Source organism: Falco naumanni, chromosome 4 (assembly GCF_017639655.2).
Source record: "Falco naumanni isolate bFalNau1 chromosome 4, bFalNau1.pat, whole genome shotgun sequence".
Taxonomy (NCBI): Eukaryota; Metazoa; Chordata; class Aves; order Falconiformes; family Falconidae; genus Falco; species Falco naumanni.
The window spans coordinates 40,143,219-40,170,200 of NC_054057.1; the positions used below are offsets into that span (position 1 = coordinate 40,143,219).

The following is a 26,982-nucleotide window of genomic DNA, read 5'->3' on the forward strand; positions in this document are numbered from 1 at the left end:
GTTTGTTCTGTTCCTGCAGATGTTGGGATTATCTGCTCCAGACAGAAAAGCACATAACTTGTGTATTTTTGAGTAGTAAATCTAATGCTCTTACCTCCAAAACATCGTAGTTGCAGTTTGAGTGATATTCAATGTCAAGTTCCTGAATGGTGAGTTGAATGCTGCTACCAGGTGCTGTGTGAATGTACCAGATGCATTCCTTATTGCTTGGGTATCTGCTGGGGTAGCCAGGGCTGTGAAATGAACCAGAAGGGCCAGAGAGTTCTCCTCCACAACCTGATAAAACAGCAAAGAAGCCGTCAGTGAGGGGCTCTGGAAAAGCTCACTGACAGCTCTGCAATGAGGACAGGCATTAGCACCCATTTAATGAACAAATGTGAATACTGGCCTTAAGGGTCTGCTCTATCACAGGGAACTGAGGTCCAGCAGGGAAGAGAAACTCAAGAACGGCAGGCTGGACCTGCCGGCCCTGCCCATGCAGTAAGCACTTCACCTTCTGGTTTGGAATGTTTCTCACTGTGCCTCAACATCTGCTTTGACAGAAACAGAATGTCTGAAGAAACAGACATACAGCAAAAGAAGTGACATCTTTTGTATTGGCCTCTAACTGTGATCAGTTCTAGAAAGCTGAATCAGAGCCATCCTCAGTTGTTAACTGACCTCAACTAATACACAACCCAAGTTATCATGGGGAGGGCTTCCTATTGTTGTAAAAATGCTGTTTCCCACTGCTTTAGAAATCATAAAATTAAAGACAATGCAATTTCCCTCAGCCCAGTGAGCATGATTACAAGCTGCCAAGTCACAGTGGATAAACTGGGTTTCTGACATTTGGTGGGTTTAATGTTCTTTTTTATTCAGTTGTAACTGTAATTGTAAGATATGCCATGTTTGAAAAGTTATGTATTTTCCTTTCTGATAATAAATTGTTGTCCTAACCTCACTCCCCAGCTCCTTGGGTGATTAAGTTCTTGCATATTATGAGCTAGATTGGAAAAAAAAAAAAAAAAAGCAAAACAATGGATCAAATGCAGGCCCTAATTTGACAGCACAAAGCAGCTGAACAACCAGGACTGCAGTTCTATCATTGCTTTACAGAGTTGTGGCAACTGCTGCGCTCACCTACTTTTGTTGTTCCCAGGAAGATGCTTTCCCTGACCCAGTCCCCCAGTGCAGGTGTCAGTGGGGTGGGAAGGCACAAGAGCCCTTCCCAGTGTCAGGACAGATTTAGATCAGCTACATTCAGGATGAAACCTCACCTTTAGAGAAGCCAGTAGGGTGGGTGTGTATCTGTCACATGCAGAACCCAATGGAATTGTGTGTTTGGTCTGATTTTACATGTGTTGCTCTGCCTTGCAGCAGCTTTTTTTTCCCTCTCTACACTACAAGCCCCCAGTTTCTTCATTTAGGCACTAGCTAATCTTTTGCTTACACAGCTTTTACGGGGTCACTCGAGCATTGTAAGTAAAGCCCATGCTCCATCAATCTCTTTGGCTTTATTTCCAGAGGAAAGGCTCTGTCACATAACAAAAAAGCCCCCAAAACACTTAATAAAACCATTTAATGAACCATGAGCTCTATATTCCCAGGGGCAAACACTGTGTATGTCAGAAGTGATAAATAGCATCTGTTATCAGAACTTTTAGTTATAGGTGATATTTTACAACATAAACCAAATAAACTACCCCTCTGACCTGCCCAACTAATCTACACAGATGTGTAAAACTCCCCTAACCTCTATTAAATCTATGCATAATTTGCAACTTGAAGAAGGTATCTTTGGCCATTGCACTGCTTAACACTTGTTTTTTCTTCAGGAAGCTATAGATCAAGATTAAATGCAAATAATTCCCTCAACACCTTCTACGACAAACTTGTGGTTATTGAAGGGTGGCTGCTAAACCCCAAAAGCATTTGCCATCATCTCTACCCATGGGGTCTTTCAGCTCCTCACTGAAAACTTGAGTTTGGCTTTGCCACAGTCGGCTGTAGGACTTCAAGGACTGCAAAATCTATGAGACGAAAGAGCAGCAGGTCTGAAATGGAGCAAAGCAAGAAGAAGCTATTTTAAACTAAAGAAGAGCCATCTAAATACAGATGTGAGGAAGACCCCAACCATGCCAACAATGTAACATGGATCTCCGTCAGTCCATCGCACAGGACTCGCCAGAAAACCACCGTTCAAACACAAGCATTCCCACAACTGAGCAATAGTTAGCTATAACCCAGGAAAGACTTTACATAGCTGAGGTTGACCTCACGGGTGAATTGTCACAGGCTTAGTTCTCCCTTTTTCCCCAACTTGCTGCACAGGATGCTCCATAACCCTGAGGTGGTTTGCCCTGCAGCCACAAAGCTACACTGTCACGCTACCCCATGTCTCAGCCAAGGAATAAATGCAGCTTTTAAGTGTATTTGAAACCAATCCTGCCTTCAGTCCCTCCGGAGAAACAGATCCATTAATATTTCAGCAGAGAGACAGAGAGGAAGAAAGCTTCAGTGGAACCCACCACCCCGTTTTTTTCCCCAGTGCCATCAGAAGATGGCCTAATTTTCCTCAAAAGAAACCAGATCGTTGGGTTTTTATAGCTGGAGAAAAAAAAAGTTGTCGGCAGGGGGGGGAGCCCTACAGCTGAATCTGCAGGGTGAGTTACTCTCTCTCTTCTCCCTCAGCAGCAGGAATGACACAGCCGCTGAGGCCAGACTTCAGGAGGGGAAAGCCGCCTCGCCAGCTTGGGAAACAGAACGATTTCTCAACAGACAGACTTGATGGCTCGGCTCCTGAGGGGTGGGAACGGGGAGGCAGGGGAGTTTCAGCAGGCGAGAACAAAGCCAATTGCCATTTATCTCAGCCTGAGGAAAGCTGGGAACATTTTAAACTAAACAGGCAGTTATGACTCAGCTTCTCCTACTAAGAGTTTCCTGATAGCCACAAAGACATGTTTTTTTATTTAAACCCGAAGTGGCTCAGATGAGTGGAAAGCTTATGTGATGGGCTTTGAGGCCCTGACCTTTCTTTCTATGCAACCCTTGCAGGTAGCATTCAGATTATTCATGCTCCCTCTCCAGAGTGGTTTATATTTTCTCTGAGCTGAATCAATACTCTCTGGATGAGGTGTGTGAAGCACATGAATAAGAACGTCAAACTGGTTTTCATGTGCCATTTCTTTTCTTGCAACTACAAATGTTCCCAGAAAAGGCTCTTTGTTAAGAGAAATAATTCTTCTTACATGCTCCAGTAAAATGGAGGTAAAGTTTAGATGTCTGTGATTCATTTCTTATAATGAATGTGCTGAACTCATGTTGAAATCATTTATTGTTTCAAACAGATCAGAAATTGCTTAAGTTTATGCCTAAGTATTCACTAATACCTGAAAAAAAGACTCCCTGATCTTTGCAAATATGTGAACTTCACACCTGAACTATTTTGACTGACCTGCATATGCAAAGCAGAAGCCTCTGTACCAGAGCAGAATCATAATCTCTGAACTCTCTGACCAGCTGGCAGAAAGTCTATATATTATGTTTCTGCTCTTATATGGATGAGGTAAGAATCAGTTCTGTTGTGCTTTTTTGAAAAAATACATAGATGCTAGATGGTTTTAACAAAATATTTACAGAAATACTTAAGAGATTAAAACAGATATTCCTGCCTTTAAACTCACTTGCTACATCTACGTAACACTAAAATGAGAAGACCTCAAATTATGATAGAAAAACTTTTTGAAATGCTTATACATTTTGTATGTGAAAGATTTGCCAAGCCTTAGAATTAAAAAAAAAAAAACAAACCAAAAATGATCAGGAATAGTGTTTCAAAACAAGAAGCAAACTTCAGTGACTTTGCAGCTTATATTTTGGTTCCTGGAATATTATGGGTCCTTGTGATTCACAAAACTTTTGTCTTGAATGTTCTAAGAAGATTAATTTAGAATTTGATCCCTGACTTACTCAGTGTCCTCCCCATTTTCATTAGTCACAAAATTATTACAGAATTATCCCTTTGTTTGATCGGATCACAGGTACAAGCCATCAAGGAAAAGTAAACTGCAAGTATTTCCCATATTATGTGTGTGTTACCTATGAAAACAGATCCCCTGCCTTAAGATGCTTATACTAGGCACTGCAATCAGCCTTGGCAGACTTAAAATAACCTGAGAAGATATCAAACAAATTACATTCATGTGTATGGTGTTCACACTGAAGATGCAGATGTAGATGCATATTTATTTTTATACCTATATGAATATGTGGATATATGTATTGATTTTGCATTTAAAACGAAAACTTCATGAGAAATGCCAGTCCTGTTCTTTTGAAACATTCACTTGTATGTACTGTATATGTTTCCTGTTTTTTGAGCAAGCTAAGAAATACATTTTGATTTAACCTGGAATGTAATTTCCATACAAAAGTAGCCTGCCTACTTTATTAAGATATTGAAATAGGAAAAGTTTAAATGATGATGTAATCATCGCAGCTAATTAAACTTCTTCCATCTCTGGCATCACCACTAAATGAATACAAACCTTCTACTGTTTACATTTGTCTGCAAACATCAGATTAGAGTTTGCTTCTATTAAAATAATGGAATTTATGCTGTTTATGGCAACAAAGGAAAAAAGATTTGGTCTTTAGGGGTAAATAAAATTGTGGAAGCAGAACCTATAAATTGCTGCATGACTTCAGCTCTCGCTGAAATAGTGGTGAATAATGTGAGACCCATTCAGTTCATATTGAAACATCTTTTAAAGTTTTTCTCAGCACAAAAATACATGGTCTTGCTGTTTGTGGACAGATTTACAGACAGCTGCACTGTGGAAAAGTTCTTGTAGCTGAACTGTATACAGCGTATGCTCAGTTTGTGCAGACCTTCTTGCAGTTATTTTGGAAAATTCAGCCCTGCAGTTAAACAGAAAAAAAAGGGATGGGAGATACTCTTCTAGTAGTATAAAGGTTCTGGAACTCCCTTGAAAAATGCTTAAAACAACTACCTAAGCTGCTGTTAGTTGCTAGGAAATCAGACAACAAATAGAAAGTTCGGGAAACATACATTTGGTGTCTTTGCTTTCCTCTGGCTAAAATCTAAGTAGTTGCTGAAGATTGTGCAAGGGATGATTTATAGATCTTTCCATATTACTGCCTGTTTGGTTAGCAGATGGTGTTCATTAACCAAAGAAGAATCCCTATTCTCATAAATAATTATAGCTGAATAGAGAAGTATTAATCTGTGGAAACCTCTATTATTTGCAAGGTTTTCAGATTTATTCATGGGTATGTTTTAGCCACATGCTAGAAAAATCCCTTCCATAAAGTTTAAAGTGAAATGACACTGTAAAATCAAAGTTAGTGACATGAAAGGATTCAGCGTTGTTCCGTTTGTTGTGCTCATCATGGAATTTTTCGGTAAGCACTGAGTATAGCTGCAAGTAGTGGGTAGTACGAACATTTGCCTGTACTACAATAATACTTGCATGAAGTAAAACTTGGATTTGATTCTGAAATCTTTTGCTCTCTTGAGTAGGTTTAGTTTATAGAATAGTATCCAATGGAGCAAGAGAGAGAATTTTGGTGATGAGGGTTTATACAAAAGAGTAAAATTTCAAGTGAGAAACTGTGCTGTGCTTTTGCGTTCTTTTTTTTTCTTCTCTCTGGTTTCTTCATCACCTCTATAGTTTTGATTATTATTGTTTCATCAGTCCCCTGAATTCTGGTATTTTCTTCAACATGTTCCAATGTGAAATCAGTAAGATGGATAATAAACAAAGAGACTACTCTGGGACGCAGAGACATAAAGGCAAATTTAGTCGTTTAAACAGGAGTTGAATCCTCTGAAATATTTAACAGCCACAGCTCCCATATCAGCTGATATGTGTTCAATGTTAAAAAAAAAAAGCAACACTTTCTAGCTCTCAGACACTGATCAAACCATTCAGCAATAAGCTTTTAAAGAAAATTTTGGCCCTTATTCTAATGTATTAGTCTGGGGGTGGGAGGAGGTCCAGTTTGCTGAAGAAACAGAAATTAATTCATCCTGAGCTCTCATAGAGAACTGCAATACAAAAAGCCAGCTCTGAACATGGTATCACCCACAACTCAAAAAAACTGCTCAGGACTTCAAAAGGTCAGATCCCGTGCGTACTTAGACTTAATGTGACAGAAAGACACTGAAAAGGAATAGTCATTTTTGAAAACTAAACAAATGGCAATTTGTCAAAGGCCGCACAAGAAATCAACAACAGAGCTATGATTCAGGCTTAGGAAATCTGGGCCTCAGCTCCCTCATTGACCTGCAATGCGGCATTCTTTCCAGCAATCCTAACAGATGCCTGGCAAATGTCTGCAGCGAATGGCTTCGGCATCCTAATTTAATCATCTAATCTAATCTAATCTAATCTCTGTTTCTGTTATGCTTCCCTGAAGAACTAACAAAATATTTGCATTTTACCTGACACGTACTGAAAACACCAGTCTTTAGTTATTGTATGCCTTTTCATAATATTCATCTTCTGAAAATACAGACCCAGGCTAATGAAAACTTTTCTCATTAGCCAAGCAGCCTTCTTCACACCTGTCCACCAAACATTTCTTAGGGAAATCCAACAGAAAGAAGATGGTGGTGAAGGAAAAGAGCGATACAATACTTTGGGACTACATAATTATTTTCTCAATAATGTGCTGTGCTTCCTCTTTAAAGGGGAAATTAATATGTCACAGAAAACAGAATAGTGGGCATAAATTTTGCCTATTATGAGAAAAGCCAATTAAATTTCCTGACAATCAAGCAGCCAAATGAGTAAGCTTCTAATGAAATGCAGATGTATATATAAAGCAGTCAGCTCCCACATGCATGTCGCCTAATAAGGTAAGTGACAGGTCTAGGAAATATGTGTCTTCTCAGATAGTGACAGTTGTCACTGGTCTAATTTTGCACTGAGAGACCTTTGCCCTTTTGGCCTCCTGCTTTTTTTTTTTTAAGGAAAGCAATTCAATTGGCATGCCATCTTTGCAATATCCAGACTGCTACCAAGAATTTGTTCTTTCTTAAAAGGCCAATATATGCCCCCAAATATATTTTCCTATATTAAGATTCCTAATAAACAGTAGAAGCAGAATGAGCATCTTGCAGATTCAAGCTTTCCTCTGGTGAATAATCCCTCTTGAGGCCTTGGCTGCAGAAGAAAACATTAGTGATTTAGCCCAATCAATTCTAAATCCAGGTTCATCGATGAAAGCCCCTTACATGAACAGTGTTATTTCAGAACCACGACCACTTTTAATTTGAACTCTTTGCACTACAGTGTTGCATCCAAGTTAAAATTATATAGGACACTTTTAAGCATAAATAACAGCATTCTCCTAAGATCAGTTACTAATTGTGTCTTTGGGAAAGCCTAAAGACTGGGTTTCCTTCAGTAACTCAGCAACTGCAAAGTAGTGGCTCAGCAACTGGCAAGATCAGATGCAAATGTTTCAAATCAAAACATTCAAAATTTGTGTCATGTGGCAGAAGGGGTTCCTCACATCAGATATCAATGAGGTAAACTTTTGGCTTTTCATGATCATCTCATAACCGAGCAAAGTTGCCAGAAAGAGTGAACTGTATCAGGCATATGGTGGCAGATGTAAATACTGATCTCTTCTATCATCAAAGCACGTGAATGCCCTTGATACATGTCACATAGATGCTTCACAACTGCCAGTTAAGGAGCACATGGACAGCCTGAGAAATAGTTCACAGCAGCCTCAACTCTAGAGCACTTTTTTTGTGTACTCATAATGTACGTACATAAATGAAATTGTACTCATTTGTCACTTGAGTACAAGCAAAACTCTTCTCTCACCAGCACATGTAGCCTTGTTATTTTCTTGTCAGGTGAGATGTTACCAGCTCCAGGTTTAGACTCTCTTAGGGATTTGCCTGCAGGAAAGAGGGGACCTGAATGCTTCACTCCAAAATATCCAGTTCAAAGGCTGCATCTTCTGATCAGTTCTCCTAGATAAGGAGCTTTTCTCCAGTGAGCTTTTTTTGTGCATTTGAAAGATTTTCAAAAGGGAGAAGCAAATATAGCACCCTGACTACAGGAACTTGTCTAATTTTATCCAGTTGAGGGCAGCGGTATATGCCCAGACCATGTAGCCACCAAGGGTAAGAGGAATACCCATATCTGTGCATGATACCAGTCAAGAAAAAAAGGAAGTGCCTGCAATGAACAAAAAGATGACAAGTGTGGCCAGCTCTGGAGGAACTTGCACTCATATTACAGGCTGTCAGGAGTCGTATTTGGGATGTCAGAGCCAGCAAAGACATTCCCTAGGAGCCAGCCCTATCTGAACCCACAGATCTTGCTCTGCTGCTTAGATACAGCCCACATTAGCAGCCTAGGCCCTGTGCAATGTTAGGCTGCAGTTTAGTGTCCAGGAATGAAAGAGGAGCAGTGCTGTCTGACAGAGAAGTAAATGTGTCAGTGTAGAAAAGGAGTGCAGGGGGTTGGAAAAGGGCTGGAGAGTCCACAAAAACGTTTGGAGGGGGACGTGGAGGGAAAGCACAAGAGAGCTTACCACACAGGCAAATTCTGGAAAGCTTTGAGAGCTTTAGAAAAGCAAGTTAACCCAGCACCATGGCTACTGTATGGAGCTGATGTCATCTGGCTGTGCATAAAAGCCTCCACTTTTTCTTCTTTTGTGCAGTTCCAGAATGACATCACCTCAAAGCACAAGAACCTACCTTTGTGCTGCCGCACTTTCCCTGCTGGCTCCTGCCACACATCTCACTCCTCCCGCGTATGTCCCTCCTTTGCCCAGAAATGCTCCTTGACCTCTGCTGAATGCAAAACACCACTGTCTAGTCGACGAGAGCCCTTTGGGAGGCTGCAAACGCCAGCAGCGCAGAGGAGCTCCTATTCAAACAATGTATAGCATGCCATACACCTCAGCAACCCACAGCGAGGCCTCTGCAGCCGATTTCAGCTGCTTTACAATGCTGTGAAAGCTGAATGGTGTGAACTGATTAGACAGACAGGGCAACTGTGGCGATTTAATTATTTTCAAGGTTGGATCCTCTTTGATGGGATGTACAATGGCACACGACTTAATCTTGTTATAGTCCAATATTGCTGTTAAATAAGCGGAGTGAAAAAGTTGCATTTTTAGCATTTTTAGCCTCACTTATGAAGAAACTGCAAACATAGTTCACAGTTGTATAGTCATTAACGGATTGGTTTGTAACTGGTGTGCATGCTTGCCTATTTTCTTCATGACACGCAAGAACAAGAGAAAAAACACCCAAAGCACATCCTGGCCAATGTTATTTCATGCAGAGGAGGGGGGTGGGAGGCAGCTGGAAGTGAACGTGCTACCCAAGAAAACAAGCACCACTAAATAAAACTGGAGAGAAGCCCGCAGTGAAAACACAAATCTATAGGAATGAGGCAAACCCGAGGGCTGAGTGTTTTCCATTAGAAACCCCAAGTCACCCATGATTTTCCTGTAATGTATCTCCTGCTCAGTACAGCTATTCTGCCGATGCCGCTCATCCCTGTACCTGCTCCTGCAAATTAAAGCACATTTCACTAACAGCTCTCAGTTTCTGATCAGATGATCTTCTAAGGTATGCACGTGCAGAAACATCCACTGGGAAAGTGTTTGAGGAATTATGAGGAAATGCAATGCTTTTTAGAGCTGTAATGGGTTATTTCTACTTAGCTGACATCAGACGGCATAAGCTGGGACTCCATTACACATACAGGGAAGAACAAAACCTACCTACCCAGAGGATACCTGGCTAACTTACCATTAACATGCCACAGCATCTGGAACCCGCTTCTAGTGTTCAATCCATCAGAATAAAACTCCACATGCAGGCTGGTCCCTGTAGTACTCCCTGCCAGTGGAAGAGACTGTCCGCAGAAAGTGCCTATCAGGTTGGATTGCACATCAGGCCCATCATAGAGCTGAAATGAAACAAAAAATATCCCAGTGAGTAAAAGGCAGCGTCCCAATTCTTAATGTTTTGTATGGGATGTCGAAGGAAAAACAGTGAGATTTCTCACACCGGCCACCTTTGCACAGCAATATGAGCTCTGGGGAGCATGGAAAGATTTGGATGAAATTATGATCAAATATAACTGCAATATCATCACAGAATCATAGAACAGTTTGGGTTGAAAGGGACCTTAAAGCTAGTTCCAACAGCTCCACCATGGGCAGGGACACCTTCCAGTAGACTAGAATATCTCCTTAAACCTGGCTGCACACTGTGTACAGTAGGAAGGTTTTGCTGTTTCTGTTTTGGTGTGTATTGAGGGTTGCTGGGGAAGAAGACAAAGGGCAAATGGCAATGAACTAAAGCAGAAAGAAAAAAGGGATGTCATGAGTCTGATGTGGCTGTTCATCTAACATGCTCAGTGCCTCTAAACCCCTCAGTGACAACTCTGTTTACATCTTCATTTCTTTAAGACTACACTCAGGTGATTTCAGGACTGACTAGCTTGTGACAGAGAAAACCAAGGAGTCAGCATCACCAGGGCCTCCCAGAACAGTACGGAAAAACTGAAAACCAAAAGCAAATTAATTCCTCAAAAACCACAAGGCAAACTTCATATGTGTTTATTTATTGTTTCATAATCTTATGCTAGCGTTCTGCTTTGGAGAAGTGGACTGAGCTATGCTTTCTGAACTTTTGTACTTAGAAACACTTTATGTTTGACCTCCTAGTCATATTCTACATGATTGTATCTTGATAGTCAATGTGTTGGGAGACGTAGCCAACCTGAAAAATCTTTCTGTTCCCCAACACAGGTGAGAAATCCTCTATCTCACTCTTAAAACATCACCACTCTAAAAAAGCCCAACCCAAAATGAACAAATAAATGCTAAGGAAATACTCCTGTATTTAAATCCTGACAGCTGCAGTTTGTCATATACGCACATTTAAATGAAAACACTTAACACTTAATGTTTTGATGGAGTAATAATGGATACTTAAGAGTTTGTAAGCCTCTCTACATTAGTTTTCTCCAAACAGGTTTAATTGTTCTTCCAAATTCTAGTTTTGTGACTTTTTTCATATCCAGTAAACACACTGAATATGCATCTATGTTCCTCACCAAATATCCCAACAATCTCATTTTTTCAGGGGTAAGGAATACAATTTTTGCAAAGCTGGTAAAAATGAGACATTTTAGCTAAACTACCTTTGACTTATAATATCAGACTGACAGTGTCGTCAAGTTAGGAGTTGCTTTATTATTTCTACTTTTGTAACTATGGTTCTTAAAGTTTAGAAAAACAGCGACCCTTGTGCTTTTTTATCACTTTGGCACAGTTCATCTCATCTTCAGTCTCACGGAGCACATCATCCTAACAACCCAGCAAACTACTGGCACAGAAACCATGTCTGACCATTCTCATTGTGAATTTCTGGCATGCTTTCTTTTAGAATTTCAGCAAAACCTTTTCTCTGTTCTAAAGCCATCACCGTAAAGTTCTTTCTGTGCGAAGAATCAAAGCTGTGATCTCTAGAAAAACAGCCAAGGTTTATTTATCTTTCCTCTCCATTCAAATCTCTTTTCCAAATACCTCTGATTCCACTAGGAATTCTCCTACACTCAACACCCATAGTATGGAAGTATGATATTATAGTAAATACTTATTAACCATGCTAGCTACTAATTTCTGCACACGTTTTCTAGCAGACTCACATATGGGAATGAGTAATTAAACCCTCAGGTTTTCTGCTCAAGATGTTGGTCTTGCAGGACCTTTGGAAATCTTGTTGTTGATTTAAGATGGAGTTGGGGCCAAGAAATCTACTCAAATGGTTTCAAATCCTCAAGAAGACAGTCTAGTTTGAGTGCCATTTTTAAATAAAAAATAAATTGGATGTAGTTCAGCCAGAAGTTAAGGGCAAATTGCATGAATAATTCTGTGGTAATATTCCATGGCCTATTTTTGCAGGTGTTGACCATGAATCTTTTTGGTTTTCAATCCTCTAATACAATGAAAGGCTCAGAGCATGGGAAGTGTATTGGAACTTGAGAACTATCACTTCATTTAGTATGATTTCTCTAGGAGAAATCAAGAAAGTTTCTGATTGCAGACCCATTGCTGGTAGTTCTTGCAAAGCCTTAATCAAATGTGTTTGATAATAAGATATGAAACTGTCATAAGGATCAAATGTTAAGAAGTTGAACGTCTATCTGTATTCTTTCCAAACATAAAGCTTGAAGGACCGCCTAACAGACAGCTGAGCTGTCCCATGCCCAGCATTACAGTTATGACCTTCCTCCAAGCCAGGCTAAAAGCTTTACGCATTCTTTTACGGCTTAAATTCAGCAAAATGAAATGAAGTCAGATCCAATTAGATTTTTTAACAGTACTACTTTCTTTGAAAGCTTTGTGGTATATACTACTCATATTTCTGTGGCTTCAAGCCATGGAAATCTTACACCAGAAAAGTATGAATGGCAAAGAATGAATCAACGTGGTGATCATGAATCTGTGCTCTGAATAGAAGCAACAACTATATTAAATACATTCAACAATCAGCTGTTACCTTTAGCGATTACAAATGAAAAAAACATTCTAAAGAACTGGACACATCATACCCAGAAACTTTCAAATCCCAAACAAAAAACCCCAACCTTCATGAGTCTCCTGCAACTTTGATTCATCAAGGGAGTGTTATTTTTATCTAAGACAGCAAATGTCACATTTCTATGGAGTTTCCCTGAAAACAGTCCTTCAGTATTTCGAATCACAAAGAGCGGTTCCCATGGCAACCCCTTCATGCCGTGCTGCCCCGTGGGTCTGGGTTCAGAGCAGTTTCGCAGGAAATTCGAGTGCCTGGCCAGCTGTAATTCATTGAGAGAGGCAGAACCGCGACTGCTAGAATTACAGTGGAGTTTTTTTGAGCTTTCATTTCTAAATGAAGGGAACAGCTGGGAGTTTTCACAGGGCATTTTGAACTTCTCAAACCACATTTTGCTCTCACAAAAATACGGGCAAGTGAAACCGAAGCTGCACACAGATCTCATGAACCACAATTTCTCTTCTGATCTCCGAGATAGTGTTTCTTGTCTAAGGGTCTGCTTTGTCAGCTGTGCTATCCTAAACTGCTGCAAATCGAGAGAAGGTTCTTCCCCAGGCTATATGGGGCACGGTATTCCCTTGAACTGTGCAAGACAATTGAATTTTGGGGCAGTTTATTAGCCACTACAGTACCATACTGAGTCTAGGAACTGGGGATTGGTCTCCCTCCCAGCTCCTTATTGGGAAGAAAGCAATTGCTCCCTTTTCTGTGTAGATATTTGTTTTGTAAAATATTTATTTGTTCAGACCTTTTAGCCTCCATCAGAAAATCCAAGGGCTTCATAATGATTTTGGCAGACGATCCAACAGGCAAAATATGCAAACAGCTGCAGCACATGTCCAGATCCTTAGCCTCCCCTCTTTAACCAAAGCAATCACCTAGCAGCACCCAGGGCGCTCCATTTCATCAGCCTGCACTCTGGCACTGGGCCCAGGCGGGGGATACAGTACGTTCAGACAAATTATTAGGCATGAGTTACAAAAAACTACTTATCAGGCTGCCTAGGAGCAAGCGTATAGGCTGACACAAAAGTAAAAAGGGGAGGTACTAGCTCTCTAAGGGATGAAGCAAGCTGTGGGACTGCCCTGCAGCAAAGTGGGAGCTGAATCATCTGCTGTACATTGGAGTTGGGCTGGGACAGCAGGGCCAGCCAAGGCTGCAGGAAGGGTTTGGCTTGGGTAGCTCTCCCAGAGGAGACACCCTGGTCACCAGTATTACATTTTGGCTTTTCTGACTCTTCAGCCTAGCAATATGTCACTGACGCCAGTAACAATGATCTGGAGGCCACAGCTGTTCAACTTTCTTTGGAGGAGCAAAGCAAAGCAGCGTGACCTGTGTCACAGAGAAGCTCACTGCTAGAACTGGAGCAAGGGCTCAAGGACTCAGCTGACTGGAAAACGGAGTTTCTGCTGTGCAGAAGGAAATAAAGATCTCAAACAAATGGGAGGAAAGAAACACTGAACGTGTTCCATTTGGGCATACTCAAAGCAGGGACATTTTTCTAGGTGACCGCCTTGTCAATATTATTCCTTCTTGCACCGTGAGACTGGCAGGAGCCTTCCAGACAGGTAGAGGGACTCTATCTGTTCAGTTTCCCTGGCAGAAAACTGATATTTTATTTTTTAGGGTAACATTTCGGTTTTCTCTTGGAGAACTTTTATTTCTGTGAAAAGGCATAGTTTTTTCCATCAGGAAAATGATTATAAAGGAAAATCCCCAGCCTAATGTGCTCTGGAAAAAAGCTGCTTACATACATTAGTCAGGCATAACACATTGTGTTGATCCAGATGTGATGGAGAGTCTTCAAAACAAACTTTCTGTTTCATATGAGGGGGAAATCCATCCTATGAATACTGACAGTTCTCATTTTATTGTACTATAAATAATTCTATTATCAGGTGTCGATAATTCTTTACATAATCATTCAATAATTCTCTCAATTTGAGTCTTGAACCAAATTGTTTGCAGTCTGAAAGCCTTTTCACAGAGACCAGCAGCAACAGCCCTGGGCTGTATTTGCAGAACTGAGAAAAGGATGTTGTGCCTTGAATTAGACCAGAATAGCTGCAAGTCTCCCACCTATTGCTGGAGCCTCTAGGACATACTCAAATTGCTATTCTGACACACACAAGTATCCCTTTCCCACACACAAGTATGCTATTCTGATACACACAAGTATCCAAAACAAAATGGGATTGTTTTGACTGATCTAAACACTAGAGGCAGTGATTACAGGTATCTGAGTAACTCTTCCTGAATGGGTCAGGCTTTGGAAAAGAAATTTTGATGGCATAGTAACAAATATGTTACCAGAAAACAAAATGAAGCAAAACACAGACAATATAACCACCGCTCAAGTAACAGGAGGCACTTTAAAGTGCAAACACCATTACTTGTTAAAGCAAGAATCAACAAAATAAAAAGAATCAATTTCCAAGCAGTATTTTTCTTTCTAGAAGAACCAGAGTGCAAGCTTAAGAATCTGCAGGTCTGTCAGCCAGAGAAAAAAACCAAACAAACTACAGCTCCAAGATGTGGCACACTGTGCTAGCTCAGCATCATACCAACATAGTTTTCATGGAAACACAGGCAACTTAAGACTTCGAGCATCTTACTGTGGAGCCTTGTTACTTCTACACAAACAGGAGAGCAAAAGAAGGCCACGTTTGTGCTTGCATGATGAGAAGTGTTTGCGATTGCTACTAGAAAAAAGCCCTCCTTAAGAACTTATTCTAAATAATGTTTAAATACCATTATTTAAATATGTTTATGCCCTAGATGACCTTTAATGAAACTCCTTGCTCTGACTACTGAAGGCAAGTATCTTGTCTCCACACAATGACGCACTGTCACTAATTAAACATTTTATTCCGTAGTACAATGGAGTTTGACATTGTGCATCACAAGACGTACAGACACACTGTAGTTTTGCTGGGATTTATCTAACCCATGGAAATGTAGAGATGTCTAGTTTTTTAATAGTAGGAGTTGTATCTGAGTCTGTGTTTTGTCATGTAACCTGGGCCTGAAATACTCAGAGCCCTTTGAATGTTTCAAGCAAAGTTCAATTCCACGTTGGACTGCAGTGGTATTTTTTAAAAGGATTTTTCATCTCTTACATTGCCACTTACTATCTTCTCAAAGAAAACAAGAATTTCTAACTACGGGCAAATCTGCTCATTCCTGCCTTTCTAGGAAAGGTTTCTTTCTGCAAATGATATAAAACAAGTAATTCTCTTTAGCAAGTCTCTTTTTATTGTAAGAACGTAAGAAATGCTGGGTGTATCTTTGGATGAAATTTTAAATTTTTTTTAGATATAGAAATAGGAAACAACTGCTGTTTAAGAAAGGAATGCCTAGGAGACACCCACCTAGTTGGTCAGCCCCAACGCCTGCACTCAAAACCTTATTTCTTCAGCGTATTTTAAATTCCCAAGCCTATATTAGAAGAGCACTTCCACCTAATCGGCATAGCTGTCTGAACGGGGAAGCTCTCAGCCGCCTGCAGCGGGGCAGTCCTGGAGTCTCACCCATGCACGCTGGCCAGGGCAGGCTGAGCTGAAAGCAAGGCAGCCCAGCGCAGCAATGCAGCCGGAAAGCCCTGCACCTCTGCTAAGTGCTGTGGGTGCTTTGACCTCAAATCATGGCTCCACTGCCTGAGGCAAACCCAGGCTGCCCCAGTGTCCTGTTCCTGACCCTGTGCCTCCCCCTGAGGTAAAAGCAGAGGTTTGCTGTCATGGCCAGCATCCAGATGGGTGCCTGAAGCGTCTCTCCTGCCTTTGCTGACCAAGGGGCTGCTTGGGGATCCACGTCCTCCTGGCAGTGGGGTCACACGTGCCTGGTCACCAGGCTGCGGTTATTTTGGTAGACTGCCTGCTTTCCCCAGCACCTCAAAAATTGAGGCGGTTCCTCTGCAGTGAGAATCCACTCAAAGCAGAGGGAGAAGGACTGCTTTTGAGCTTGGAACAATAATATTTCCAAAGTTATTCTTCAGTAGAAACCTGCTCACTGTGGGGAAAAAGCCCTTTACAAAGAGATGGGGCTGTGCCTAGGGACTACAGCAACTGGGGGGATGAAGAAGCTGCACCTGCTCTGAAAACCTCAGGGGGTTCTGAGCAGTTTGCAGAACTGCTGACTCCTGTCCAGAGCTGAGTGCTGTTCCTCATGTGCTTTGCCAGCCCAGATGAACCGAACTGCCAGTGCAAGCAACATCACACCAACACCATCAGAGGCCAGAGACAGAAGGATCCTCTCTGGGAATCCTTCCCATTTGAGAAAATTTAGATCATGCAACCTATGGCAACTGAGGAGAGCTGCAGCTTGATCGCAGCAAATGAAGAGGGGAGAAAAGGAAATACTCCTGCCCCTTGGGCTTTCAGGAAAGCAAACCTGCCTGCTCATGTGAACAACGGGAAGAGGAGGGATAAGAGCTTCCTCAGAGTCCTGTGTGGTTTTCCCTGAACTGTCTTGGGGCTTCCCTTTGAATGAGGGGAAGCTTTGAGCAATTCAGATGGGGTTTCCTCAGCCACCATGTAATTTCACACTGTGATGCCTGTGCTGAGTGGGATAAGCCACTCCACTGCACAGACAGTCACTGGCCAGGCTATCCAGCAAAATTTAGAATACAGAAGAACAGAGGAGAGACGAATCCAGCTGCAACTAGACGAGTCCCAAATGCCCCTTCCCCAACAAGAGGCATGCACACTACCATCATATGGTAGTGTTTCACAGTCACTTCATTGTGCAGTGCTTTTTCCTGAAGGTACAGACAAAGTCACATTGCTCTGAGCTGTCAGGGTGTGGAAAATGCTGTGTCCATGAAGGTCTGACTCATTTTGTGAGTCCAAGAGCAGAAGAGTCTGTGCTGGCTTCACTCGTGCTTCTTGTCATCTGAGGTTTCTGTAGGCACCATGCAACCCTTTCATCACTGACAAATTTAGCTGTCTTGAGGGGTACGGGGTTTTGCATGCATTTCTAAGTCTGCTTCTAAGTAACCTTTCAAACAGCAAAGCCAAAGTGTACTTTGATTCTGGCAGTGCAGGCAACTGGGAAAACAAAAATCCGAGCCCTGAGCCAGTCTTGTCTAGGGTGGGCAGCTTTTTGGCCTGATGCTCTCCTGAGTATCAAGATCTCTCACTGAAAATCAGTGCAAGGGCTAAGATTTCCCTGTGTACCAATGGTGAGGCCTGCCACAAAAAAACAAGGAGAATTGTTGCTTTTATCCTTACAGTCTTACACTGGAGTTCTTGTGGAGGCCCATAAACCCCTGAAGGAATTCAGGGATGGGCTGGCATGCTGCCAGTTTGCATGGTAGTATGTTAATGGATACCACTGCAGTCTGGCCAGCAGGCTGTCATTTGACGTCTGTGTGCAGAACCTGGATGGGAATATTCAATATATCATCTGCTTCCCCAGGGTGATGTACGATGGGTGACATTTTGTAAATCAATGCATGGCCATAAGCAAAGCTGTTCTCTGCGGTTAAAGAATTCCTGCAGCACTTAAAAAAGACATACTCATAAATAAACTGTAATAATGTTAATCTCTTAATATGGCTTAAGCATATTTATTACTCACAAGTACAAAAGGGAGTAAAACTAGAAACAGGGTAAGTGGTTTGTCTTCTTCTATGATAAGCTAATAAAAAGGAGACAATGACCAGCTGAGCGCAAGTGACAATTATCTAATGCAGTATTTCCAGATGGAGAAAAAGGATATTATGGCACATCTCTGGAATGCTACTGTGGTTTAAAAAAAGATAAAAAAAAGACAAAGACATATCCTGTTACCACCAGAAGAAAATGAAACAGTTCTCAGGAGCAGATGCCATATTAATTACTGTAATTATTTGATAATATTCCACATATAAGGGAAAAATGGTATTTTGACCACTCTGAGCCTAATTGCTGAAAGAGTCTGGACTTCTTAAGTACACCAGCAGTAAGCAAGCAAGGAAGTGCTCTATTCCAAAGAACTCTATCCTGCCTTGCAGCAGAAGGAAGGCTTCTGCTGTTATCAGGCAGTTGTTTGCCCCCATAAGATGTTCTTTTGCATTAACCCAGTAATCCCAGTCTTGCCACTAGATCAACAGTCTGCACAGACCAAAGGGGTGAGACCCAGACAGAGAGCTCTGAAACTTCTCTTGCTGCATGACACAATTTTACTATCTGCTTATCAGGCTGGTGGTATCTTGCAAAAGGCTTGGCAAGGTCCTCCCTGTACTTACTAAAAGCAGATGCTAAACAGACTGGACTTCAAGGGATGGTTGTAAGTTCTGACCAGAAGAATATAGAGGGAGATCATTACTGAAGAACAGAAAGATTAGTGTTTTTCAAATGGTATTTTTCTTGGATAAGAAAGGAGTACATTTCAGTCCTACTGCAAGACTCTCATCTTTAGGGCAATAACATGACATTTTCCTTATTTATAAAATTGCTTTGCCTCTGTGGAGGTTATGTTCTGTCATACTAAATAAGAAGGTAATTCATCATTAAAAACGGGGAGTCAAATAAATGCTTGTTCAGCTAATAACCTGGTGAATGTAGAGGAAGGAATGACATTTCTATGTCATTGTCTGCAATATCTCATTGGCTACAGCCTGATAACTCCTCTAGAAAGACTAATGTTAGGTTATTAAGCCAAGCCACAGCATGCAATATAATTTAAAGACCATCCAATCTAATTAGTTAGTGAAGCATCACTAGGAGAGAGTCCGCTATGTGGTGTGCTTTGTATCATATTGTTGCTACTTCTGTACATCTTTATCAGAAGCCATTCATCTCATATTCTTAAAACTTCGCTATAAACTCCTTTCAAAATGTCACACATCCTGGGAGCATTACTAGCAATGAGCCAACATCCTCTGGCAGGCCACGAAACACCACACACTGCTCATTTGTTGAGAAAGTGCTCATACAAGATTCATGCCAGAGACTGACATTATAAAAAACTGCAGTTTTGCCTCCCTCCCACACTGCCTCTTCTCAATTTCTGGCTCCTATGCACAGGGGCAGAAAACTGCCACTAAGTCAGAGGAATGGGGCTTTTTCCCTCCTACTTGACAGAGGCATAAATAGTCACACATGCTGAAGCGGTGGAAATGCAGGTCCTGCCTAGGCCAGACTGAGTCAGAGTCACTCAAAGCTCCCTGTGGAGAGGGAATGCTGCTTACCATGAGTAACACCAGCCAGCTGCCGCAAACGGTAGTCTGGCTCACAAAAAGCTTCCGTGATCAAAGGAGAAAAGGAAATAGGTAATATAATACATGGCTGACTTCTCATTGTACAGCTGTGACTGCGTTTCAGTCAGGGACAGCCATGAACTGCACTTACACTTACTTGTACTCTTTGGACATCTATCTTTTTCCTTGTCCTGTACTTGAAACAGTTACTTGCTCTTAGTGACGATATTATCTTTGGTAACTGACAACCACTAGGAATACCTGTGTGTAGAAACTTTTGGTTTTGTCATTACTCTACATACTTCGTTTCTGACTCATATGTGGACTAAGCCAGGGAGCACATAAATTAATATATTCTATCAGACTGAATTAGTCATGAGGCAAAATGCTCTTATATACCACATGTGGGTTTGGGTCAGAAGTGTAAATCATATTTAAGCACGAATCTGAAGAACAGGCCCTTTTCCAGTATGGAGACTGGGACCAAAACCACAGCGTCCAGCAGGCCAGGTCCAGAAGTACTCAGGAAAGCAGCTTGCCCAGTCTAGCTGTTCTCACCCTACCAAGCACCATGATTTTGTCCTTCAGAATTATTTTTTAAAAAAATCATATCTCTAGTTTGAGACATTTGCAATGTCATACAAATATGTCCACATGCATTAAATCTCTTTCTCCCACTGACTTTTAAAAGTAGCTTTGCTTTTTTTATTCTTTTTTTTCTTTTCTTTTCTGTAGCTGCCATTTCTGGATCATACTCTGCTCAGGCAGGTCAGGTCTCCACCATAACACCTCTGCAACATTTAATCTTGTCCTTCTCCATGGCTTATCACTTTCCCATATTCCCTGTACCACCACAACTGTGATCATCACCTAGTCCAACCTAACCACCAACTCTTGTTCTTCCCATCCCCAGCCTCCCAGCAAGTAGCAGTAAATATTGTCACCAGGCCTGCCATCTGCTAGCTGCCACGGAGCAGGCGGTTGCTACTGTCGGGGCTGACACAGAGCTAAGACAACAAATAGGCTGTTGCTGCCTGCTACAAGGGGTTGAGGTGGGAGAGCTGCCTCCAAACCCAAAAGGAGATGGGGGAAAAGGGCACCTAGAAGCTCCTGGGGTAAAAGAGCACCTGATCAGCACCAGTGGCCACTACAGTTTGTGAGTGCAACTACATGGAAACCGTCTGTGCAGCAGCTTCCCATTTCCTCCAAAAAAAATGGTGAAGGGCAAAAAAAGGGTCCACCACCCACTTGGACTAGAGTGAACAGGATTATATCTCTATTTTTGCAGTGTTATATTCCACTGGGCACCAGAGCTTTCCCCTTTTAGGCCTCTTTGAAATAAAAGAATCTCAAAACTACATGTGGCAGAAAAGTAATTTATCTTAGCTGAACAACTGTGAGTCAGGATTTTTTTTATTAACCTGTTTTTCCAATTTGCAGTGGTGTCAAACTCCACATGGATTTCAGACATAAAAATCGCAAATATCTCCAGTCTGCTTAGAAAGTGAACTGCACACTTGTTACAGATGATTCCCCCTTTCCCCTACACCACAGAGCACTCACAGCTTTGCCAACATGCTCCCCTTTCGCAAGTTGTAGGCTGGGAGCAAGCACTATTCAGTTCCCTGGCTGGTTCAACTTTATTCTCTTTTTTACACTATGGCACATATTTGTGCATCATGCAACAACCAAATGAGAACATCTTTTCCAAGTGGTATTTCTTAATGGCATCTGGAGGAAGATTTGTAAGTAATGTCTCATGAATTGCAAATTAAAGCCTCCTTTCCACACTTCCATGACACACTTTTTCCTTTGCATTTTCCTCCTTATACCTTTTTCAGTCTGCATTTTATTTGATTGGAAGCACTGAAAAATTGTAAAAATTGTTAAAACAAAGAGTGCAAGTATTTTTCTGCACCCTTTCTCCTCACTCCCTCTGATACATTTTATTTCTGTTTTTTTAAGTGCTTTGGATCAGGTCCTTGCCTCTGGCACTATTCCTCCAGCCTTGACTTATGTCTAGAATAGAGTCTTCTGGCACGTCTCTTGCTCCTCATTGCCTGGCTCCTGTGTGCAGAGCTCCTGTTTTTCATGGATCAAGGACTTAGGCATCTTGAGACTAGCACTAGCCTCTCCACTTGGCTCCAATTTCTCCTTTCCAGCCTCCTCACAAAAATGAACCAGGGTTTAATATTTAGTTCTCAATACGGTGCTCCTTTGTTTATTTTCTTCATATATATATTCTTTCTTTCCATGTCTGGCCACAAAGAGAAGAAAGCTGGTGGAACACCACTTTTGCCAGTTTATTATCAACTTTGAGCTGTGAAAGCTGCCATAGTAAGGAGGTAGAGGGAGCAAGGGAGGACATCTAAAGGGAACAGAGTAGCCCATCACCAGGCCTGTTGCTGGATCTTCTGCAAGACCTCAGCATAAGTAAGTATCCCCAGAAATGTGGGCATTATTCCTTAGCCCTCTCCTTGGCTGCAAGTAGTCTTCTCTAACACTTCTCTAAATTTTAATTCCTCTTTTTCAAAATCCAAGTAGAGCACAGGGACTATATACTGGCACCCTGTACAAGGGTGAGATCTGAAGGATGAAATTGTAGGATTATAATCCTTAGTATTGCAGTGATATGACTACACTCTACTCCCCACAGTATGATGTACAACACAATATCTTTTCAGTTGTCCTAGAAACAGAATTTTTGACGAAATGAAAATAAAGGGTATTTGACTTTAGATTAACTGGACAGATTTATTGGGCTAAAAAAATTTCATTTTGTTTGTGGGTAAATTCAATTTCCTTCAGTCCCTTTAAAGAAGCAGATTAATTATGAAAAGGAAAGTATAAACAGGAGACACAGCAACCCTCCCTTTAAAAATGTAGAAATAACACATTTTAAAGTTTTTTAATATTCCCCACTCCTTCTCGGATAAAAACAAGAGGAAAATAACTGGGCTTATGGTCTTTTTGCGATCAATTTACTAATCTCAAGATTTCTTCTTCTTTACATAAAGCTGGAATCATGACCTCTCACTTCACCCATAAAAGCCAGTGAGTACATCTAATCTAAGGTGATAGCTAGACTCTGTAGCAAATCTAGGCACCTGCAAAATGATTCATCCTCCCTACTGCAGACACGTGCTCTCCGGCAATGTTTCACTTTACTAATCGCAGAGGAAATAGGGACAAATCATTCGGACTTAACACCTGAGTTTTAATGGCTAAATTTAGATAAGATAAATTTCCCCTTTGTCTTCCACATCCTTACTGTATTTCTTGATTGGTGTTGACCTGATTTTTCTTGTTCCTAGAATTGGGGTACATACCTTCAAGAAGTCCCGGTCACAATCAGATCCATCTTCTAAATGAAAGGCTGTGAAGCTATAGTTGAGCGTGTTTCCTTTTGTAGTTTGGATAGTCCATTTGCAGTGCTCATTTAATGGGTAATTATTTGGATAATTTAAGCTTTCCAATATGCCATGGCTGTGATTAACAGTCAGTACTTCCTGGCAAACTGAAAAAGAAGTGATAAATTATATTTGTGCAGTGCTTACTAACCCAGTATCTAAAAAAAATTACTAACTGAAGTTACTGATAGCATTACAAGGTGAGAAATATTTTTATACACAGATTAGAGAAAATAACTCATGCAGAAAGAAGATTGTGACCTATTGAAAAACATATTGCATCTATTGAAAACAAAATCCAGGCTTTCCAAACTTGAACCCTTCAGCTCTATTTTGTCCTTCTCTTCTAATACTTACAGACTCATCAGTATATGTAGTATGTATATTTTTTGGCAGTTTTCTTTAATTCTAAATACATGGCTGTTCCTGAAACGTGTCTTCTCTTTTCTTTTTAATTAACTAATAATAGTAATTTGCCCTATCACTTGAAACAATTTGGGGAGGATGCTCAAGAAAGACTAATGGATTAAAGCAGTTTATTTCAGCAAGCGGGAAAACCTGGCTAAAACAACAAATGGAATGTACACTACTTGTATTTGGGTTTTTTGGCTGCAGGAACTGGAATTGATCATGACATTCTTTAAAAAGAAGCCATGATTTTTCTCATGAGTCATCCAATAGCTTCCTAGCATAAGAACAGGACACTCACCTGGAATAATGAGAGCTTTCCTTCAAGGGCAGAGGAAATGAAAAATAAACCAAACTAGGTGAAATTACAATCATGGTATTAGCTCAGCAAGTCTCATTTTCCTGTATTCAAATTCACTAGAGTCAGAAAATATCAATGTGAGCAATCCCTTGTCTGGCACAGCATACAACGTGTATTGGGAGCCGACCAATGTAATGCACAGAGAATAAGGGGGCAGGGGGAGCAGGGAGCAGGATAGGCTGTTTGCTTTGTACAGCAAATCCGCAGGTTTTGAACAGCGGATATAGCTGAGATTCACTTGCAAAACTCTTTTATTGTCTGTCACTATCACTAGGGATGATACACCTACCTCCTGTAAATCTTTTTTTATTCTTTCCATATTATTTACAGAGCAGCAAAGGCTGTGTTTTTAGGACTTCAAAATGCTCAGGATACCCCTGAAGGTCAGGGTCGTGTGGTATGGAGCTTGTCTGCAAAGCTACACTGAAGCATACAACTATTTGAAAGGACAGGATGAAGAGCACAAAATGGATCTTGAAAAATGCAAGATGGATAAAAGCTGCTACCCCCTGCCATCAGGATTTTATTAGAAACAAATCAGACAGAAAGGTGCCTTTGAATGTTCACTTGATACCATATTTTCCATTCCAACATTTTCCAATTCATCACCACATTTCTTCCATGTACATGTAAATGCATCTGGCATCTAGGTGTCCTATTTTAGAACACTACTTCCTACATAATTTTAGCTTCTGGGCAAGCCATTGAAAGCTTTCTCTGATACACCTTCAGGAATTAAAAATGAATGTGAAATGTAGATTACCTGATAGCTCAGGTTCTGCATCTGAGTGCTTTGAAAGTGCTCTTTCTGTTTAATTAATGAAAGAGCAGGAACCCTTTTCCAGTTTGCTGCCCAAAAAAGACGTGGTAGATGAATCTGTGACATCTTTAAGGAATGAAGGAGCCAAAGGTCCCTCACTGTTCTAATTGTTGTACGGGCCATGTGTGGATGAACAGCTTTAGTTTTCTTGTAATCCATTTACTATTCTACAAACCTAGGACAACTTACTTTCTATAAACCTACAACAATCCCTATCACTTCAGCATGGCATATTTAGTGTACGCAAAGATGCTTGCAAACCATTTTGTATGTGGTGAAAGTCCATATTTTCCAATGTGCATTTAACCATACATGCTACAGTGTATAAGGAGAAAAGTAAAACACCAGGATTATATTCAAGGTTATGACTGGGAACAAAATAATTTGTCATGTATCTTCATTTTCTCCAAATGTTAATATTCTGATATTTCTGGGGTAGAATTATTTTATCAAAAAAAAAAAGGTTTGCAAGAAAAATGTGAGTCTTACTGAAAGATACAAAAAAAATAAACTTTTTGAAGTGTTCCAGGTAGGCTAAATGATCCTAAGCACCCACAATGATCCAGGATGGCTGCCTCAGAAGCAGCTAGAAGAGCAGAGAACCTTGTTCTACCTGCCTTCTTGAAAAGTCAGGAGATTGAGCGAGTGGAAGAGAAAGAGCAGCCCAATCTACCCTGTTACAGATGTTCAGCACTTGTTATTCTGAGTAAATCTGGAGTGGCAAATGCCGCTGATGTAGTTAACAGAAGTAGAGCCACCTCACCAGCTTTCTTCTAGGGAGTAGATAATCTCCATCACAGGTAGATGGGCAGATAATTTTTAGCGCTCTGTTATGTGACTGTAGCACACTAGAGAATCTGGGTCAATAATATGCTCTATACATTGTTCTCTGTTCATGAATAAGTAATATCATGGGCTGCAAGAAGTAGTTTCAGGAACAGGCCAAACTGTAGAAACATGTTCTTTACTTACTTACCCTGTTTGTATTTGGCTAAAAACCCTCCACCTTGCTGATTTCTATCTGTCCTTAGTTTCACATACATGCTGTCTCCACTGGAACGGATGAGTTGTGGTATCTGATTCCCACAAAATTTACCTAGCTGTTTAGCGTTACTGCTGTTGCCATCATATACCTTAAAAGAAAAAAGAAAAAAAAAAAGCTGATGGCATTACAAATCCAAGTAATTTCCCCAGAACAAATGTCTGCTTAGGGAATTGTTACTGGGCATACAAGAGGTTAAATTCTATTTCTGCTCAGAGGAAGCCTGACAGGCATTTCAGAAACAAGCAAATCAGTGGAAAAACAGGAAGTCAGTAACCGAATACTGGTGGGTTTCAAGGGGCTTACTCACCAGGAGGGGAAAACTGCACTTCATTTAAAATGTTAGAAATACGCAAATAATTTAAACAACAATACAAATTAAAAAAATTGGGATTAACAATAGGGTTATTAACACTGTTGTGCTTTTTTCCTTGTAATTTACGAAAAGAGCATATTAAAGCCTTGGTCCAAAACACAGCAAATTTAAAAGATATAGACAGATTCTTGTTTCAGTGGCTTTTCTATCTAGACATAAATGCTTTTCTTACCAGCAGCTACACAAACACTGCTGCCTTACCTCTCACTGCTATGTGATCCAAGGTAGCATATGAGCATGGAACTGTCCTGTTCTGGGTCTGTTCACTTACAAATATTTGCAGACCAGGGCAGCCATATGCTTTCCCTTGCCTGTATACTCATCATACCCAGCTGCCTCCTGTGGAGCAAAGTGTCACAGGGTACTTACTGCAAGGTAATCAAAGTTGCACTCTGAGTGATACTCTAGATGGAACTGTTCAAACTGGATTTCAAATGGGGTTCCTCGGCTTCCTCTGAGCAACCAATAGCACTCTGAATTGTGGTAATACGGCATAGGGTAGTTAGGAGACATGAAAATACCAGAAGCTGTCACCAAAGTCCCACCACAACCTGAAAACAGCAAAGAAACCAAACCAACATTTAACACCTAGAAGAATAGAAAATTAGACATGATGTGTGAGATTCCCACTACTGACCTCATTCACAAGCCCTGAACATCTTCATTGATGCCCTAAAAATCTGCATTTAGCCAACAGTGTTGTAAGCAAAAGAGAGCCCATGGCAGCTAGAAATATTAACTATCTAATTTGAAGACTGCTCCTGACAGATCATTAATCTTAAAATAGAAACCT

General features: G+C 40.9%; 1 protein-coding gene across 12 annotated transcripts in view; it reads right to left on the reverse strand.

Moving 5' to 3' along the window:
• Nucleotides 1-26,982, reverse strand: part of CUBN (cubilin) — a 155,164-nt gene that overhangs the window by 81,545 nt on the left and 46,637 nt on the right. For all 12 annotated transcript variants that reach the window (XM_040593691.1, XM_040593689.1, XM_040593690.1 and 9 more), the window contains 5 exons: nt 26,559-26,740; nt 25,748-25,904; nt 23,102-23,289; nt 9,794-9,953; nt 95-276 (listed from right to left, as the gene is read on the reverse strand). In XM_040593691.1, coding sequence (XP_040449625.1) covers nt 95-276; nt 9,794-9,953; nt 23,102-23,289; nt 25,748-25,904; nt 26,559-26,740 — 869 coding nt within the window. The remainder of the gene's footprint in view (nt 1-94; nt 277-9,793; nt 9,954-23,101; nt 23,290-25,747; nt 25,905-26,558; nt 26,741-26,982) is intronic.